The sequence below is a fragment of the Littorina saxatilis genome, linkage group LG14 (assembly GCF_037325665.1).
Source record: "Littorina saxatilis isolate snail1 linkage group LG14, US_GU_Lsax_2.0, whole genome shotgun sequence".
Lineage (NCBI taxonomy): Eukaryota > Metazoa > Mollusca > Gastropoda > Littorinimorpha > Littorinidae > Littorina > Littorina saxatilis.
In genome coordinates, this window is record NC_090258.1 from 10,623,691 (window position 1) to 10,642,472 (window position 18,782).

General features: G+C 41.0%; 1 protein-coding gene across 4 annotated transcripts in view; it reads right to left on the bottom strand.

Moving 5' to 3' along the window:
- LOC138947074 (upstream-binding protein 1-like) overlaps nt 1-18,782 on the bottom strand; it is a 50,330-nt gene that overhangs the window by 23,897 nt on the left and 7,651 nt on the right. For 2 of the 4 annotated variants that reach the window (XM_070318509.1, XM_070318508.1), the window contains exons 3-11: nt 11,876-12,064; nt 11,287-11,337; nt 10,362-10,438; nt 9,137-9,204; nt 8,664-8,769; nt 5,469-5,722; nt 4,214-4,282; nt 1,765-1,806; nt 585-670 (exon numbers count right to left, since the gene is read on the bottom strand). In XM_070318509.1, the coding sequence (XP_070174610.1) occupies nt 585-670; nt 1,765-1,806; nt 4,214-4,282; nt 5,469-5,722; nt 8,664-8,769; nt 9,137-9,204; nt 10,362-10,438; nt 11,287-11,337; nt 11,876-12,064 (942 nt within the window). Of the gene's footprint in view, nt 1-584; nt 671-1,764; nt 1,807-4,213; nt 4,283-5,468; nt 5,723-8,663; nt 8,770-9,136; nt 9,205-10,361; nt 10,439-11,286; nt 11,338-11,875; nt 12,065-14,318; nt 14,434-18,782 lie in introns of those variants that run through there. The other 2 variants (XM_070318510.1, XM_070318511.1) reach the window with 2 other exon arrangements.

Genomic DNA, 18,782 nt, shown 5'->3' on the forward strand with positions numbered 1-18,782 from the left:
TAATGATTATGTATAGCATGTTGTCAGTATTAATTATGTTCAGCATGTTGTCAGTATCAATTATGTTCAGCATGTTGTCAGTAATGATTATGTTCAGCATGTTGTCAGTAATGATTATGTTCAGCATCTTATCAACAGTGATTATGTTCAACACGTCGTCAATAGTGATTATACTCAGCATTTCGTCTATAATGATAATATTCCGGATCTGGTCCAAAATGATGATGTTCAGCTTCCCATTAGTAACAATTATGTTGAGCATGTATAATAATGCACACATACATACTAGCAGAGCCTGCCAGCCCAACACTCTTCATCACTAAGACTCATCTCATTACTAAGACTCATCTCATTACTAAGACTCATCTCATTACTCAGGTAAGTCAAATATAACTGAAGCTATGTTCGCTACAATAAAAGCTGTACTTCTCATTGCCACAAATCCATCCCCAAATATATGGTTGCCACTCTTAAAAAAAAAAAAAAAAAAAAAAAAAAAAAAAAAAAAAAAAATTGAAGCTTGAACAGATTGTAATTTCATTCTTTCAAACCATGACTGTTAAAGGCATCAACAAGATACTTACGTCAACTCAGAGAAACTTGTGGTGAGGGACGCTGGCCCCTTTATTCCAAAAGAGTTCAGTGACGTTGAGACCTGGTCCAGAGGCACCTGAAACCATGCGCACTGCTCTCAATTTCTACATTCACATTTAATACAAACAAAATAAAACACAGTGACTCACTGACTGGAGAAAAAAAAACCAATTCACAAAACCACAAATCTGTTCATTAATGCTGTTAAAATATATGACTTATTTGTTAAAACATTATGATTCATTTGTTAAAACATTGATTTAAGATGTTTGGTGGCTTGTTGACAGACCAGCTTTTTTGTTGGTCCAAGGGGACCATATCGTCTTTTGTTTCATCTTTATCGACCAAGGCCGAAGGCCGCGGTTGCTCCCCGAGGATCAACAACAAAGTGCTGGTCTGACAACAAGCTACCAAACATCGTTTTTGTCATCATTTTGGTTGTGCAACAAAATGCACAATAACCCACAGGGAGACGAATTTTTAGAATCCAACCCCGGGCCACAAAGCATCGTCACAGTAGCACGAGATAACACGTCAAACTTGTATGTGACGTCAAACGTAGCTTCTTGACGCTTTTCTTCCAGTCTGAAAATGTACAGAGCTGCGATCATACCTGTGAATTCAGTAAGTGTTGAGCATATTTCTTTTCTTTTAAGTGTTTATGACTTTTCGTTGTGGATTTTTCGATTACAGAGGTAAGTTGCAAATTGACCATGAGTCGCCGCGGTAATTATCAACATTGATTGGGTCTTTGAGAGTGAATGCTTACAATCGTTGTCCTCGGAAACACAAATCCAAAGCCACGATGGTTCCACACATCAAACAATCAGCCTGATTGGCTTTTACTTTGACAATCCACGTTTCACATGAAAGCTCAAACCCATTCACCACCTCGAGTTATTGCATGGGGAACATGAGATTTATTTACCAGGTGTTTGTGAATGAAAACTCGTGAAAATGATGACAATATGATTCATTTGTGCCCTGACATTTAATTTTAAGCCCTGGACCATTCTGTCTGTCACTGCTGTCATTTTTGTTAAAAAGAAAAAAAAAACCTCAATTGAAATTCATCACACACACACACATTCATCCAACAAGCCAGGCCAGGATTTCTAATTAAGGTAAGGGTGAGTTAACTTCTAGCACTTGCCATTGTGTATCACTTACTTCAGTTAGCACGGTACACTCATATGATGGCTGGTACTTTTCCTGCAAGACAACAACAAAGATAATGCATTGAATTAATTCAAAAGAAAAGAACTACAAATGAACTCTAAGGAGTTCAAAACACTATTTGAGAGTTTCAAGGACAGGTGGTTAAGTTATTTGAGTGTTTGTGAGTGTGTTGGCATAGATGTGGGTGCATGTGTGTGTGCGAGTGTGTGTGTAGGTGAGTGTATGCAGGAAACAATTGAGTGGGACAGTTGACAGAAGAATAAAGTCAGCAAGCAGTAGGACCAGACAGGTGACAGAAGAATAAAGTCAGTAAGCAGTAGGACCAGACAGTTGACAGAAGAATAAAGTCAGCAAGCAGTAGGACCAGACAGTGGACAGAAGAATAAAGTCAGTAAGCAGTAGGACCAGACAGTGGACAGAAGAATAAAGTCAGTAAGCAGTAGGACCAGACAGTTGACAGAAGAATAAAGTCAGCAAGCAGTAGGACCAGACAGTTGACAGAAGAATAAAGTCAGTAAGCAGTAGGACCAGACAGTTGACAGAAGAATAAAGTCAGTAAGCAGTAGGACCAGACAGGTGACAGAAGAATAAAGTTAGTAAGCAGTAGGACCAGACAGTTGACAGAAGAATAAAGTCAGCAAGCAGTAGGACCAGACAGTTGACAGAAGAATAAAGTCAGCAAGCAGAAGGACCAGACAGTTGACAGAAGAATAAAGACAGTAAGCAGTAGGACCAGACAGGTGACAGAAGAATAAAGTCAGTAAGCAGAAGGACCAGACAGTTGACAGAAGAATAAAGTCAGTAAGCAGTAGGACCAGACAGGTGACAGAAGAATAAAGTCAGTAAGCAGAAGGACCAGACAGTTGACAGAAGAATAAAGTCAGTAAGCAGTAGGACCAGACAGGTGACAGAAGAATAAAGTCAGTAAGCAGAAGGACCAGACAGTTGACAGAAGAATAAAGTCAGCAAGCAGTAGGACCAGACAGTTGACAGAAGAATAAAGTCAGCAAGCAGTAGGACCAGACAGTGGACAGAAGAATAAAGTCAGTAAGCAGTAGGACCAGACAGTTGACAGAAGAATAAAGTCAGCAAGCAGTAGGACCAGACAGTTGACAGAAGAATAAAGTCAGCAAGCAGTAGGACCAGACAGGTGACAGAAGAATAAAGTTAGTAAGCAGTAGGACCAGACAGTTGACAGAAGAATAAAGTCAGCAAGCAGTAGGACCAGACAGTTGACAGAAGAATAAAGTCAGTAAGCAGTAGGACCAGACAGGTGACAGAAGAATAAAGTCAGTAAGCAGTAGGACCAGACAGGTGACAGAAGAATAAAGTCAGTAAGCAGTAGGACCAGACAGTTGACAGAAGAATAAAGTCAGTAAGCAGTAGGACCAGACAGGTGACAGAAAAATAAAGTCAGTAAGCAGAAGGACCAGACAGGTGACAGAAGAATAAAGTCAGTAAGCAGTAGGACCAGACAGGTGACAGAAGAATAAAGTCAGTAAGCAGTAGGACCAGACAGTTGACAGAAGACAAAAAGTAAGGGAAGAGAACAACAACTCTGATTGCTGCTGTTAACCCTATCAGCCCTGACTGCAGTGCAGTCCCAGCAGCCTCTCCAGCCTGGAGGGTTTTGGCACTGTAGTGCAATCTGATGGGTACTTTACTAAAGCGCTTCTAACACTGCAACTAATACTGTAGTTGTAGACACATAAAATTTTGTGTTGTATGATAAGTGCATGTTCTTACCCATTGAGTAGCAGTCAGTACCTTCTGAAGTGTGTAAAGTTCAAAGAAATCCTTCTTCCAGGTCACAAACACAACACCAAAAAGTATGTAAACACACCACTCTGTCACAATTGTTCCAACAAGTCACAGGATGTTTATGTCTCGCATTTGCATCGAATCCCTCGCACAGGTCGTGTGCACTCAAATCACCACTTGTTTCACTCGATTGAGACGAAGAAACATCGCATTCGGCATCATAATCACTGTAATAGTCGAGGAAAATCTCGTCAAGAACCTGCCTCAACGAGTAGCGGCGTTGGTTGCTCATATTTCGCAGGAAAAAATGCTCAAACAACACTCAATCGGACGATTTTCGTTCGCCAAATTGCTCCAAACAAAGAAGAAGGAAGTGGGAACAGATTTACCTCCCTTGCTCGTGACCTGTCTTATTTTTAGATCAGAAACAAGGTCAGAGAAGAAGCGTGTCACCGCCCGACAAACGCCCGACAGTTTGTCGGGCGCAGGTGTTGAAAGCTGCTAAGGAGCGCCCGACAAACTGTCGGGCGCAGGGCAGAAAGAGTTAAGGAGAGACTTAGGAACGGACGATTACCTGACATGGGTGTGCCAACCTTCAAACAGATCTACCACCATACTACAAGCTATTACACATGGTAAGATGTCAAGTTCTTGGAAGAGACAATCTAGCACTACTTACTTTTTCTGCTTCAGATCTCTTTTCCATTTTTTCCCGGTCAGTCTTGTGTTTCCGGTCCGCTCCTTTTGGCTGAAACAGCAAAGTGGCATACACTGTGATACAGTAACTTGACAGACCTGTTAAATAATGAACATAAGCTTGAGAACAGTAACCATGCGTGTAACAGCAACACTCGTTTTCAAAGTAATTCTCTTCGGCACTCTCCGACACTGCATTTTTAAAACAACAAAATCGTCTTGCTCACTGCCACTGCAGGTACTAGCAAGTGGGAGAATCTAATAATTCGTAAAATAAATAGATAAAATAAATAAGTTAAAACAAGAAGAGCAAACGCTCGATCGAGTCACTTTCGCAGTTCTGAATATTATATGAGGCATCAGATGGACAGGAAGAAATTGCTATTCACAACACAATGAGTCACGTTCACATAAAATTTGAGCCCGGTCACTTTTATAGTTTCCGAGAAAAGCCCAACGTTAAGTTGTGTGTTGCCGAACAGAAAAGGCTAGTTATCTCCCTTGTTTTTCTGATAACGTTCGTAAAAGGCTACAGATGTAAATACTTTGATGTAAAGAATAATCCTACAAAGTTTCAATCACATCCGATGAACTTTGTCAAAGATATAAAATGTCTAATTTTTCCTTTGACGCTGACCTGTGACCTTGAAAAAGGTCAAAGGTCAACGAAACCATCCTTAAAGTGTAGAGGTCATTGGAGGTCACGACTAAACAAAATATGAGCCCGATCGCTTTGATAGTTTCCGAGAAAAGTCCAACGTTAAGGTGGTGTCTACGGACGGCCGGCCGGACGGCCGGCCGGCCGGACAGACTAACACTGACCGATTACATAGAGTCACTTTTTCTCAAGTGACTCAAAAATTAGAAATGTACTTAATGAAAACAAATAGCGCTGGGGGCTCAGGGCAGCGTAGGTTCCCTGGTGGGGTCTAGGGACAACGCCCTGGCCCTATAAAGATGCTGCATTTTGGCCTTGTAAATCTGAATTTAACCCCCTCTGGGCATGTAAAGCAAAAACACTATTTTATCCCTCGCACCTGGGTTAAACTATAAAACATGTTAGTTACAGGCCCATGTATCAATCACAATTTTTTGCATACATTTAAAAAATAAAATCATGGAAATCCACAAAATTGCGGAGATTTGGATTGCCTGACACACACAACTCCTCAAACAGCGCTGCCCCTTTACGACCTTTCCCATGAAAACACATCACACATCTCCAAGTCCTCCCTCACCTTGAAGACTTTGATCTGACAGGACGCTGCGTGCAACAGCTTGCCATCCCCGTCATTGTGGGTGTACGTTTCTATCTGGACTCGGAACGGGACGCCTTTCTCCCCGCCGTGTTTCTTGGCCGTGAACTCCGTGCTGATGGCGTGCACCTTGAAGTACATCCCCGTCTCTTTGGTCGGGTCCCAGATGAACTCTATCTGGCTGATTCTGGACGGGTCGAGGTTCACATCCACCAAGCCGTAAGACAAAGGTACGTCTGCGAAAAGAGGACAGAGAGGAATGATGAGCAAACCAGCAAACTCCATAAGAACACTGAACACTAAAGTATCTTTTTTATGTGTGCATTTTATTCTGAAATGTCTTTGGGGGAAAAAAAGCTAGTTAACAAATATGCTGGTTTTTTTCTTCAAATGTGACAAATGTGGCGTCTGGCGGAGTCCCTGCGGCCAACTGCAGACTTCATATCATCTTCTTCTCTTGTGCTTGCGTGTACACACGAAGGGGGTTAGGTCACTAGCACGTCTGCACATAAGTTGACATGGGAGATCGGAAAAATCTTCACTCTTAACCCACCAGGCGGCAGCGACCGGGATTCGAACTCACGACCTCCCGATTAGGAGGCCGACGTCTTACCACATGCCACTGCGCCCGTCTATATCATCAACAATGTTCACAGTGACACTTTAGCATGGCAACGAGAACGCAGGGGAAGAAGAAATGTAACGTCCTGAAAAGGAACTAAGCACTTTACTGAGAACAGTAAGAGAGCACTGGCTGTAAGTGTATTATTTAACAGAAAATTGCCAGCTTTAAGGCCAAAAAAAAAGAGGTCTGTTTACGGTAACATAGGGTGAAAAAATAGGGTCGGTAGGTCGGCTTTTTTTTTTCCCCCTTTTTTTTCTTTCTCTCCCCTCTCTATGATGTTTCACAGTTCATTTCTTCTCATCAATCCCTGTTTTTGCCCAACATAACTATAAACAGTACTTTGAGCTTACCTCCCTTCTGTCGTCTGCTGTTTGCGCTCAAACAGCTCTATTTTGGATGCGGTTTTTTTTTTCTTCAGACGATCCAAAAAAAAAGATTAGGGTCGGGCCTAAAAACTAGGGTCGGTCGGGTTACCGTAAACAGACCTATTTTTTTTTTTTGGCCTAAGCTGGGTACAGGTTCAAACTGTCATGCAGTTAGACATCATAACACATTGTCCAAACATTTCTTGATTGGCACATAGGCTTTCGATGATACTAAAGCAGGAACAATTCATTGTTAAACATGGAACAGCCCTCTGGAAAATAAGGGCATTTAAAGTGATTTCCAAGAACAAAATATGAGGTGCCATTCTTGCTTTGATCATAATACAGTGGAACCTCCCGTAACAACCTCTCCCAAGAACGACCCCCTCCTTTTGCCGACCGATTTTCTCGGCACGGATGCTTTTCACACTGTAACTAACCTCCCAAGAACGACGCCCTCCTTTTTCCGACGACCGACCTACCAACTTAGGGTTAATAACGACTTTGACCTTTTAACCAGGGAGTGTCAAAGGTCGTAATTACGCAGCACACGCGGAACACGCACGCCATTAGTCACGCATCAAGAGTCAGGGGTGGAAGTCTGTAGTCAGTAGTGCATGCAAGTCCAGTGGCCTACGGCTGTCATCTTCTCCTATTGCTGTCACAATTGAAGGACTGTCCTCGAAGTAGGGGGAGGGGTTGGGTAGGGGCAGTTACAACAACATCTCAATAATGAATTGCTGTGTACGTATTCTGTGAGTGTGTGCTCACCAACTGAGACCTCGGGTCAATGACTCATACTTGCCAATGAGCAAGTTTTACCTATGGGACGATCTCCTTTGATGTCTGAGAGGAAACCTTCCTGTCCCAGGTTACAGACACTGACCTTCTTACCCGGGGTCAATCACGGAGTTTTACCTATGAGACCGTGTGTGTATGTATGTGTGTGTGTATGTGTGTGTATGTGTGTGTGCGTGCATGCGTGCGTGCATGCGTGTGTGTGTGTTATGTCTGCCCGTCTGTGCGCTGGTGTATGCCCGTACATCATGCTTATCCATATGCACAACAAATGGGAACACAAATAGGATAACGGACACAACTTTCAAGACTGAACTGCCCAACAGTTGCCACCCCTGTGAAAACAAGAAGAGCAAACGCTCGATCGAGTCACTTTCGCAGTTCTGAATATTATATGAGGCATCAGATGGACAGGAAGAAATTGCTATTCACAACACAATGAGTCACGTTCACATAAAATTTGAGCCCGGTCACTTTTATAGTTTCCGAGAAAAGCCCAACGTTAAGTTGTGTGTTGCCGAACAGAAAAGGCTAGTTATCTCCCTTGTTTTTCTGATAACGTTCGTAAAAGGCTACAGATGTAAATACTTTGATGTAAAGAATAATCCTACAAAGTTTCAATCACATCCGATGAACTTTGTCAAAGATATAAAATGTCTAATTTTTCCTTTGACGCTGACCTGTGACCTTGAAAAAGGTCAAAGGTCAACGAAACCATCCTTAAAGTGTAGAGGTCATTGGAGGTCACGACTAAACAAAATATGAGCCCGATCGCTTTGATAGTTTCCGAGAAAAGATATAAAATGTCTAATTTTTCCTTTGACGCTGACCTGTGACCTTGAAAAAGGTCAAAGGTCAACGAAACCATCGTTAAAGTGTAGAGGTCATTGGAGGTCACGACTAAACAAAATATGAGCCCGATCGCTTTGATAGTTTCCGAGAAAAGTCCAACGTTAAGGTGGTGTCTACGGACGGCCGGCCGGACAGACTAACACTGACCGATTACATAGAGTCACTTTTTCTCAAGTGACTCAAAAATTATACCTCCGAAACTCCCAATAAAGACCCCTCCTTTTTACGACCGATATTTCTGGACATTTTCAAGGTCGTTAGTGGGAGGTTTTACTGTAATAAAAAATAATAAAACATTCTTTTATAGCGCTGTTCATCGCCAAATGGCAGTCTCATGGCGCTTTACATTAGACATTAAAATTCAACATTTTACATATAAAGAGTTTCCTCATAAGAAATAACATACAATTACAAGCATTATTTTTTTTTTTTAAATTCATAGACATTCATCGTTTTTTTTATCTCTCAAATCCTCCCTGCTTGTCAGTACACACAAGCTGCAAGGGTACCCAACAAAATAAAGCAAAAGATACGAACCGACATCTAGAATTCGCTCTCCGGGTCTATTCTGTTTCCACTGTTCCATCTGCTCTCTCTCCATGTACTGTAGTCGGCGTTCATGGAACTGGACCTTCACAACGCTCTGCAAGAAGATGGAGAAAAAAATAAACCTGCCAGCTAGCACAGATATTATCTTATATGCACGGATGGCCAAATCGTCCGCCCGATCGCCAGGTGCGAGTAAAAAAAAATATGCCGGGCTAGTAGAAACAGCCTGGCAACTCGCCCGGCTTGCCAGTGAAAATCTGGTTAAATGCAGCACTATTGATTGTACTATTGAGTTTTCAAACCATATAAACACTGCAAATACAGCAACTGGGATATGTACCGGACAAGGGAAAATCCGGCGGGCTATTGGAAGTTGGAGCTGTTATCAGAACTTGCGCTATAGAGAAGTGATTAATTATTGTTATTAGTATATGAATATAATTATTACTCAGAGCACTCACCCGGAGACATTTGCCCTGGTACTCCGAGAGATCCCCCAATTTTTTCACCTTGATCTCATACGACTGGCCTGCACACATTTAGGGTTTATCAGCGGGAGAATCAGTCAGTATATACTTGTGTTGAAACTTTTTCACCCAGATCATTTTCAGTTCACACACACAGCAACACACACACACTCCGCAACACACACACACAAACAGACAAGACACACACAGACAAACACACTCACATTCACCGATAAAGATACGCACAAACTAACACACACTCGGACAGTTTGGACACACAAACCCCACCCAAACAAAACAAGAAGAGCAAACGCTCGATCGAGTCACTTTCGCAGTTCTGAATATTATATGAGGCATCAGATGGACAGGAAGAAATTGCTATTCACAACACAATGAGTCACGTTCACATAAAATTTGAGCCCGGTCACTTTTATAGTTTCCGAGAAAAGCCCAACGTTAAGTTGTGTGTTGCCGAACAGAAAAGGCTAGTTATCTCCCTTGTTTTTCTGATAACGTTCGTAAAAGGCTACAGATGTAAATACTTTGATGTAAAGAATAATCCTACAAAGTTTCAATCACATCCGATGAACTTTGTCAAAGATATAAAATGTCTAATTTTTCCTTTGACGCTGACCTGTGACCTTGAAAAAGGTCAAAGGTCAACGAAACCATCCTTAAAGTGTAGAGGTCATTGGAGGTCACGACTAAACAAAATATGAGCCCGATCGCTTTGATAGTTTCCGAGAAAAGTCCAACGTTAAGGTGGTGTCTACGGCCGGCCGGCCGGACGGACTAACACTGACCGATTACATAGTCACTTTTTCTCAAGTGACTCAAAAACCCATTTCTTGTGGGTTTTCTCTTTCTGTGTTACTTCATTCTAAGCAAGGCTTACCCTGATTCAGGTAGGTTAGAGTTTCTTCATTCTAAACAAGGCTTACCCTGATTCAGGTAGGTTAGAGTTTCTTCATTCTAAACAAGGCTTACCCTGATTCAGGTAGGTTAGAGTTACTTCATTCTAAGCAAGGCTCACCCTGATTCAGGTAGGTTAGAGTTACTTCATTCTAAGCAAGGCTCACCCTGATTCAGGTAGGTTAGAGTTACTTCATTCTAAGCAAGGCTTACCCCGATTCAGGTAGGTTTAGAGTTTCTTCATTCTAAACAAGGCTTACCCCGATTCAGGTAGGTTTAGAGTTTCTTCATTCTAAACAAGGCTTACCCTGATTCAGGTAGGTTAGAGTTTCTTCATTCATCTTCACTGCCGGAGAAGTAGCTGCCCCAAGAATGTACTGAAACCTGTTGGAAAAAAATGTGTGGTATTGGAAAGTCAAAGAATGATGCAAGCATACAAATGAAGAAACATCATACAGTCAAACACCCCTTTAAGACCTTGTTTTTCCACATTTTCTATTCATAACCGCTGTAAATGTTCCCCCATTCTAAGACTCCCTTCTCTTAAAGACCTTAATTTCTCAGATTTTTGGAAGTCTTAAAAAGGGGTTCTACTAGTTCTAATGTATACCGGAGAGAAAAAAAAACTTGGCTGGATAGCTCATTATTTTCTAACAGTTTGCCAAACAAGGTACATATTATTTTTGACTGAAAAACATCTGAAAAACATTGAAACAAACAAGTAAAGCTAAACAGTATCACTCAACATCTTGATCTCCTTATGGACATTAAGTGTATGCTGATGTCTGTAAGCCAACCTATGTATCTGTACACTTTAGCTCAACCCACAAGGCCGATCATTCGACAGACCTGGGAACCCCTGTTTTGAACTTGGAGTATTCTCAAAGAAACTTGGCGTATTTTCAGAAAAAAATGAGTGTATTCCTCACAGCATTCAAACATCCAAAATACTCGGTCGGCTTCAGGATGTGCTTGTGAAGAAAAGTAGTCAAGGAATTGTTTTGATCGTATTTTTTTCCACCGGCCTTACTGATCGTATTTTATACAATCAAGCGTACAAAATACGGTGAAATCGTATGGTTTCACAGGTCTGATTCAATGTTCAATAGTCGGATGGGTACTGCTACATGTACCTCAAGATAAAGTATCTGAACAAACTCACAGAGCTTTATCATTGAAGACAACCAAACAAATATCAAGTAAGCAACAGAGAGTAACTAGAAAATACTCACCCATTCTCCAAATTCTCCTGCTTGAAAACAGGTAGAGCCAACAACGCTTCACTGTAGACAAAGAAATCATATTCATTATGAAGTTCACACTGAAAACACCATTGCTTACTTATGTGCATACCTATCAGTGCATTATCCCTATAAGCTATAACCTGTACGCACAAAACAAAGCCTGGTTGGTTTTCAATTTACAAATTTGCAAGGGAGGTAACTCTCTTCCGCAAAAAATTGATTTGAATTTTTATTTATCTTTCATTCATGGTTCTTTGATATTGAATTCAGAAAACTCCTGTGTGATGGTTTTTGGAACAAATTACTAAGGGCTCTGCTATTTCCAGGCCGGGCCCTGACTGCTTGTAGAAATATATGCAAAAATATCTCGCATGCATCTCTGGAAAAACGGTCATCGCACATAAAAAATGTCCGTGCAAAAGTTCCTGGAGGCTGCAGCCCATGACCTCTGAATAAGAACTGCAGGTATTGCTGTCTTTCCATATGAACAGCTGTACCACCCCTCCCTGTCCCATTCCAACCTCCCTGGAAGTATCTCACAACCACACCCCCTCTCTCCACACACAGACAGGCCAACCTCATGTTGTAGCTGGAGGTGCCGAGTTCTGTGCCCAGGCCAGACAGAGATCCGTCGAAGTCAGCGGCCAGACCTCCATCGATGTCCCACGACGTCATGGCGTGGCTCGAGGAGGGGTGGGAAATCTTGGTACGCTTGCCCGCTCCTCCTCCCGTCTCGTCCCAGGAATACCCTTGATCGTGATGGTCACTGCAAAGATAGTATAATTGAAGTTTCAGATGTTTACTCATTGTTCTTGCTTTTGCAAATACAATGGAAAATGAATCCACCAAACTGAGAAACAAAAACAAAAAAGCGTTATTAACCATTCAGTTAAAAAAGAAGAAGATTTCTATGTCCCCTGGAAGAGAAAAATAAAACTACAGCAAAGCTGACATCATGTGGGTGTTCCAAACAAACTCATTGTAATGAATGTTTAATGATGCACAATGTTTTGTGAATTCGTGTGATTTCCATTAAACAGGTTTCTTTATTTTTTGTTTGTATTACATCAGCTACTTACTGTTTGTTTACGAGTCTTTTTCTTTAATTTAAAACAGATTTTACCAACAGAAAAAATAATCACAAGGCTTAAAGTAAAAAAGAATGGTTCTTTTTAACAAATTATACATTACAATTACCTCCCTTGTCTTGTCACCCTATATATATATCTATGCTTACAAGTACAAGTAGCTTTTGTTTTCATCATTTTCTGAGTTAAATTATCAAATGAATGTTAATTCATGGCTTGGCTTAAATAAAAATCTTGTTTGAACATGTTCACTTCATACTTCTTTAAAAGGACCCAATGTATCTAATTCTAAAGCAAAAAAACACTGACTGGTTGCACATACATGTATTAAATAAATTGGAAGGGGGGGGGGGGGGGGGGGGGTACTGGTGAGAATAATTGTGTCAACTGTTTAATTGATTCACTTTGTGGGGACAGGCTGTTCAAAATGTTTACATGTATTTCGATATCATTTCTTTTCTGCAGGTATTATTAGACTTATTGCTAATCTTACAGTTACAACATACAACATAGTCTTTCGGATGAGACGAAAAACCGAGGTCCCTTCGTGTACACTTCATTGGGGTGTGCACGTTAAAGATCCCACGATTGACAAAAGGGTCTTTCCTGGCAAAATTGTATAGGCATAGATAAAAATGTCCACCAAAATACCCGTGTGACTTGGAATAATAGGCCGTGAAAAGTAGGATATGCGCCGAAATGGCTGCGATCTGCTGGCCGATGTGAATGCGTGATGTATTGTGTAAAAAAATTCCATCTCACACGGCATAAATAAACCCCTGCACCTTGAATATGTGCGCGATATAAATTGCATAAAAAAAATTATAAAAAAAAATAAAAAAATCCCTGCGCTTAGAACTGTACCCACGGAATACGCGCGATATAAGCCTCATATTGATACAAGCAGCTAAGTCATCAAACAAACACTGTTGTTTTTGGAAGCTGTTGCCATGGGACTGGGATAGTGGGAACCTCAGACATAGTAACATGTTTGCATTGAGCACTTTAGATTTCCCTTCACTGTGGTGCTTTTTGCAGCCCATCCCTGCTTTTCAATTTAATGACAGATGCCACTCACCCAAGGGGGCAGAAGGGAGAAGACTGACTGCACTGAATAATGTGCATGTGACAAATGGTTTGTCATTCATGGAATATATCACATAACCCTGTTTTATTACATTCACCACCGCTGAGCTTAGTCACGCTCTACAGGAGTCAGGAGAGGCCAAAGAATGTCCCCTGTTCACGATTGAATTTAAAAGCTAAATTCTGTTGGTACTCTGTAGTGTATTGCATTATAAATATTATGTACTTCTACTAGCATCCACACTATCCCGTCATAAATGTTCAGTGGTGTTTTTTTGTATGTGACTTTTATTGTTGTTTTAACTTTTATCTCTGCAATTTGACTGAGTACAGCAATGAGCTTGTTGGTGTTCTCAGCATACCTTGATCATTACAAATAATGTTATACATAGTCTAGAACATGCTATACTAATTTCCTGGTGTTTATCCAAAATACGTACTTGACACACACACAAAACACATACACACAGAGCGGGTAATCTTGCAACGCGCTTAACTGCATGACCATGAGGAGAGAAACATGGCGGGATCTTGGAATTGGATTTGAAAGGGGTGAAAATCGAAAGCGTATCTTTGTTTCGCCACTCCCCCAGACATGATACAAACTACGAATATTCTGGCTCGGTATCGTATTTTTCGAGACAGTTACTGCCATGACAATGTACAAGCAAATCCAATCTCAGCCGTCAAAGGCTGACACAGACAGTATACTCTATAAGGACGACATCCTGTCTTGGGAATTTCCCCAAAATTCGGAAGGAACACGAACTATTGCCGCAAAAATGACCACGAGTAAACGCGATTACCACTCGAATGGCTGCGCAAGCACTTGAATAGAAAACTGACCATTGCTACCTACCTAGCAGGGGTTCGAATCATATCCTTCTGGAGAAGAAAGGCGATCGATCAATGGTCGGTACAATGTTTACCAAAACATCGATGTCCACAATGGCGGCACTCAAGCAAGGACGACAACTCTCGCGGATAACAGGCGGAAAAATTAGGGCACAGTCAAATTACTCAAAAGGACAAGGTCGCGCGCACTGGGGGAAACCATCAAAAGTGTTTTACCACGTTTCGGTCGAATGGAGACGAAAGGACTGGATGATATTCAACTTTAAGCGTAGCCAAGGAATTAATTTGATAGGCAACATCTGGGAATGAGGGGATATGTACATTTACAAACAAAAAACTACAACTATAAAACACACACACAAAACAACAACACACACACAGATGATATACAAAGACATTAACCAACAAGCACAAATATAAACAAGTGGGATTCGAAACAAGTGAAGCAATATAATCTGATGGCATCCATGGCATGAAACTAAAAGATCCACTCTGAAAACTCACCTAGCCAAAACCCGAATCCAGACCTGTTTACCTAATTGCAGCTGTTAGTGTATTTTCAAAATATTGAGTGTATTTTCTTACCAGGTAGAGGTGCTTGTTAATCATATGACCGAAGTAAAACTGTTAGCAATGAAATTCGTCGGATCACATATAATCCCATGAAAATCAATCGTAAGCGCTAACCGAAGCAAACCAGGTTTTTATTCATGACCAATCCCGTACACAACCCACATTCAGTTTAGAGACGCAATAAATAAGAAAACGAATTATTTTTTTTTAATCGTCATACTTTCTTATCAACTAGCGTATTTATCGTATTCTTGGAAATTTTGCGTACAAAATACGGCAAAATCGTATGAGTAAACAGGTCTACGAATCATGCAAACATGGGATTTATATATATGCACAAACCAATTTTCTTGAATTTAAAGGACATTGTCTAGCGTATCTCTTATGGAAATGATAAAGTTTGTAAAATAGTCTGAAAATAAATAACAATGTTAAAGCCATATGTACTCGATGACTATACACGCTAATTGCTTTACCAACAGCTGGAGACAGACTAAATTAAGTTCCCTGCAAAATATTGTGGTCTAGGACCCCTTAAATGTTGAGATATTTGAATTTTCATTTTGATCTGGATCGTCCTATTTATAGATTTGGCAACACATGTAACGTTGATGCAAGGGAGAAAACACCGCGGCTTTGTTGACATCCTCACTTTTTCAGAGGCTAGAACAAGATGTAATGCATGTATTATGGTCCGCGCATGGTGACGTATCGTCATTATATGGTCTTATGGTGCGTTTGACATCGATTGTGGGCAAACTACACTTTGTAAACACGGGAGTGCGTTAGTATGCCTTTAATACTAATGATAATAAAAAATATTGAGGATACTCCTTGGTGTAAATTCTAAAATACAGGGTGATGACATAAGTGTTGCATATATGCATATATATGTATATTACAAGACATAAATTTAGAGGGGTACAATCATATCGCCCTAAACAAAGTTACAAACATTGATAAACAAGAAGGGCAAAGCCCATACGACTCACATGCTTGACCTTGACCTTTACATGACCTTGACCTTCAGGGTCAAGGTCAAATAACTAAACCTAGCAATGACATCATACACTAAGAACTGCTTTACACATTTTTCTTACCAAAATACATGTGACCTTGACAAAATACATGTGACCTTGACCAGGTCATCCAAGGTCATGCAACACAAAGCTGTTAATTCAAGACATAGGAAGTACAATGGTGCTTATTGGCTCTTTCTACCATGAGATATGGTCACTTTTAGTGGTTCACTACCTTATTTTGGTCACATTTCATAAGGGTCAAAGTGACCTTGACCTTGATCATATGTGACCAAATGTGTCTCATGATGAAAGCATAACATGTGCCCCACATAATTTTTAAGTTTGAAACAGTTATCTTCCATAGTTCAGGGTCAAGGTCACTTTAAAATATGTATACAATCCAACTTTGAAGAGCTCCTGTGACCTTGACCTTGAAGCAAGGTAAACCAAACTGGTATCAAAAGATGGGGCTTACTTTGCCCTATATCTATCTATATATATATACGACTTGTGTCTGTGTGTGTGTGTGTGTGTGTGTGTCTGTGTATCTGTGTATTTGTGTATTTGTGTATTCGCCATGCACGGCCAAAGTTCTCGATGGATCTGCTTCAAATTTGGTGGGCATATTCAGGTTGACCCGGTACAGGACACAACCTGGTCGATATTTCAACACGTGCTCTCAGCGCGCAGCGCTGAACCGATTTTGGTTCCACCTCAGCTACCCGGGCCCCCATACCGACACACCATAGCCGCTACACCACATCACAACGCCAAAGTTCTCGGTGGATCTTTTTCAAATTTGGACACCGTATTCAGCTACACCCCGGACACAATATCATCGATGAGATATTTCAACACGTGCTCTCAGCGCGCAGCGCTGAACTGATTTTGGTTTTTGTGTTCATTTCACCATTATAAGTAACTCTTCCTTATCTTCTCATCTTCTCCAGGTTTTCAGCGTTTACCTCCCTTCCTTCGTATGGTGCACTATAGTTTGAGGGAGGCATCTTCGGATATTCCCGTTCTGTTACTATTTTTAGAAGGTCACCGCAGTGTCCAGAACGTAAATTGGACCCGTAAATTATCCTCACTGTAAAAGTGCAAAGGTCGAATCAATTTATAGCCACGCGAAAAATACACTGTCATCTATCTCTCTATAGATATGGCTTCTCTGTGTTTGTGTGTGTGTGTGTGTGTGTGTGTGTGTGTGTTTTTTTATGTGAGCAACACCTGTGCATTGTTCAGTTCTGTTTGTGATGTGGTCTGGCGGCTTTTGTGTAATTTTATGTACTGGCCTTCATTTGAGAAGCCATAACAGTTCAAAAGGGCTTAGAGATAAGCTCTAAATTGCTCAATCCTGTTTGAGTGGAGTTCGCCTCCAAAGGTGATTAACACGGTTACATTCGTCGACAAGGATGGGACTCGATATGGTCAGGAATGGCATTATGGCCACTGAATCATTTTCGTGCTGTTCCCATTCCACGAATCTGGGAGGGACCTAAGCTTGGCGGGTCCATTGTTCGGACCCGGCGAAGCCGGCGTACGGCTCTAAGTACTTCTTCCCGGCGAAGCCGGCTACCCGGCGAAGCGGGTATTCATTCTAGTATCATATATAGGTGAGGTATTGAATCTCAAAAACTTCAGAGAAAATGTGAAAAATGTGAAAAATAGCTGTTTTTTAGACAACATTTATGGCCCCTGCGACCTTGACCTTGAAGCAAGGTCAAGATGCTATGTATGTTTTTTGGGGCCTTGTCATCATACACCATCTTGCCAAATTTGGTACTGATAGACTGAATAGTGTCCAAGAAATATCCAACGTTAAAGTTTTCCGGACGGACGTGGGGGACGGACGGACGGACGACTCGGGTGAATACATAGACTCACTTTTGCTTCGCATGTGAGTCAAAAATAGTTTACTTGCCTCAGGGCTTTGAACTTTGGTATTTTAGTTGTGTGTTCTTTGCTCCATATAGCGGACTTCAGTTTGCAAGAAAACAGTGCGCAAACCTCTGTTACTGTTAGCAGAGGATTTGCATAGCTACTGAGACATGGCTAATGGCTATCTCTGGATTTGCTTTTGACTAATTAGTACTGGAAATGCACCGTTGTCGAATTTGAAGGTACAACTATATATTTTCAATTTTCGACCCTGGGTCGGGGCGTAAGCAATTTTCTTCCCCTTTCCTAGCCCAGGTGGTGGGTTCAAGTGCTAGTCTTTCGGATGAGATGAAAAACTGAGGTCCCTTCGTGTACACTACATTGGGGTGTGCACATTAAAGATCCCACGATTGACAAAAGGGTCTTTCATGGCAAAAATGTATAGGCATAGATAAAAAATTTCCACCAAATACCCGTGTGACTTGGAATAATAGGCCGTGAAAAGTAAATATTCGCCGTAATGGCTTCAGATTTACTGGCTGTGTGAATGCGTGATATATTGTGTAAAAAATTCCATCTCACACGGCAGAAATTAATATGTAAAGCGCTTAGAGAACGTGAAGCGCTATATAAATCTCCCATATAAATAAATAACATAAATATGTCGGCACTAGGATGGTAAAATAAAAACAATACTCTTCCTCTGTTTATCTGTCTTCCTGTCATGGCTGTGTTGATGCTCATGGTACTGGTAGTGAGCACATCAGATTTGAACAAACAGTCATTGTTTTCGATTTTCTTGACGAGGACAGAAAAAAAGCTACTGTTTTGTGATTTATCCATCACATTTCCATCCAATACATTCAAAAGTCTGAATTAAATATGGATCAAACCATCCGAAATCATAATCGTCAGTCTACCTAGACAAACAATTGACACTCTCACTGAGACTTTCTACATCTGGGGTTGTTATTCACTC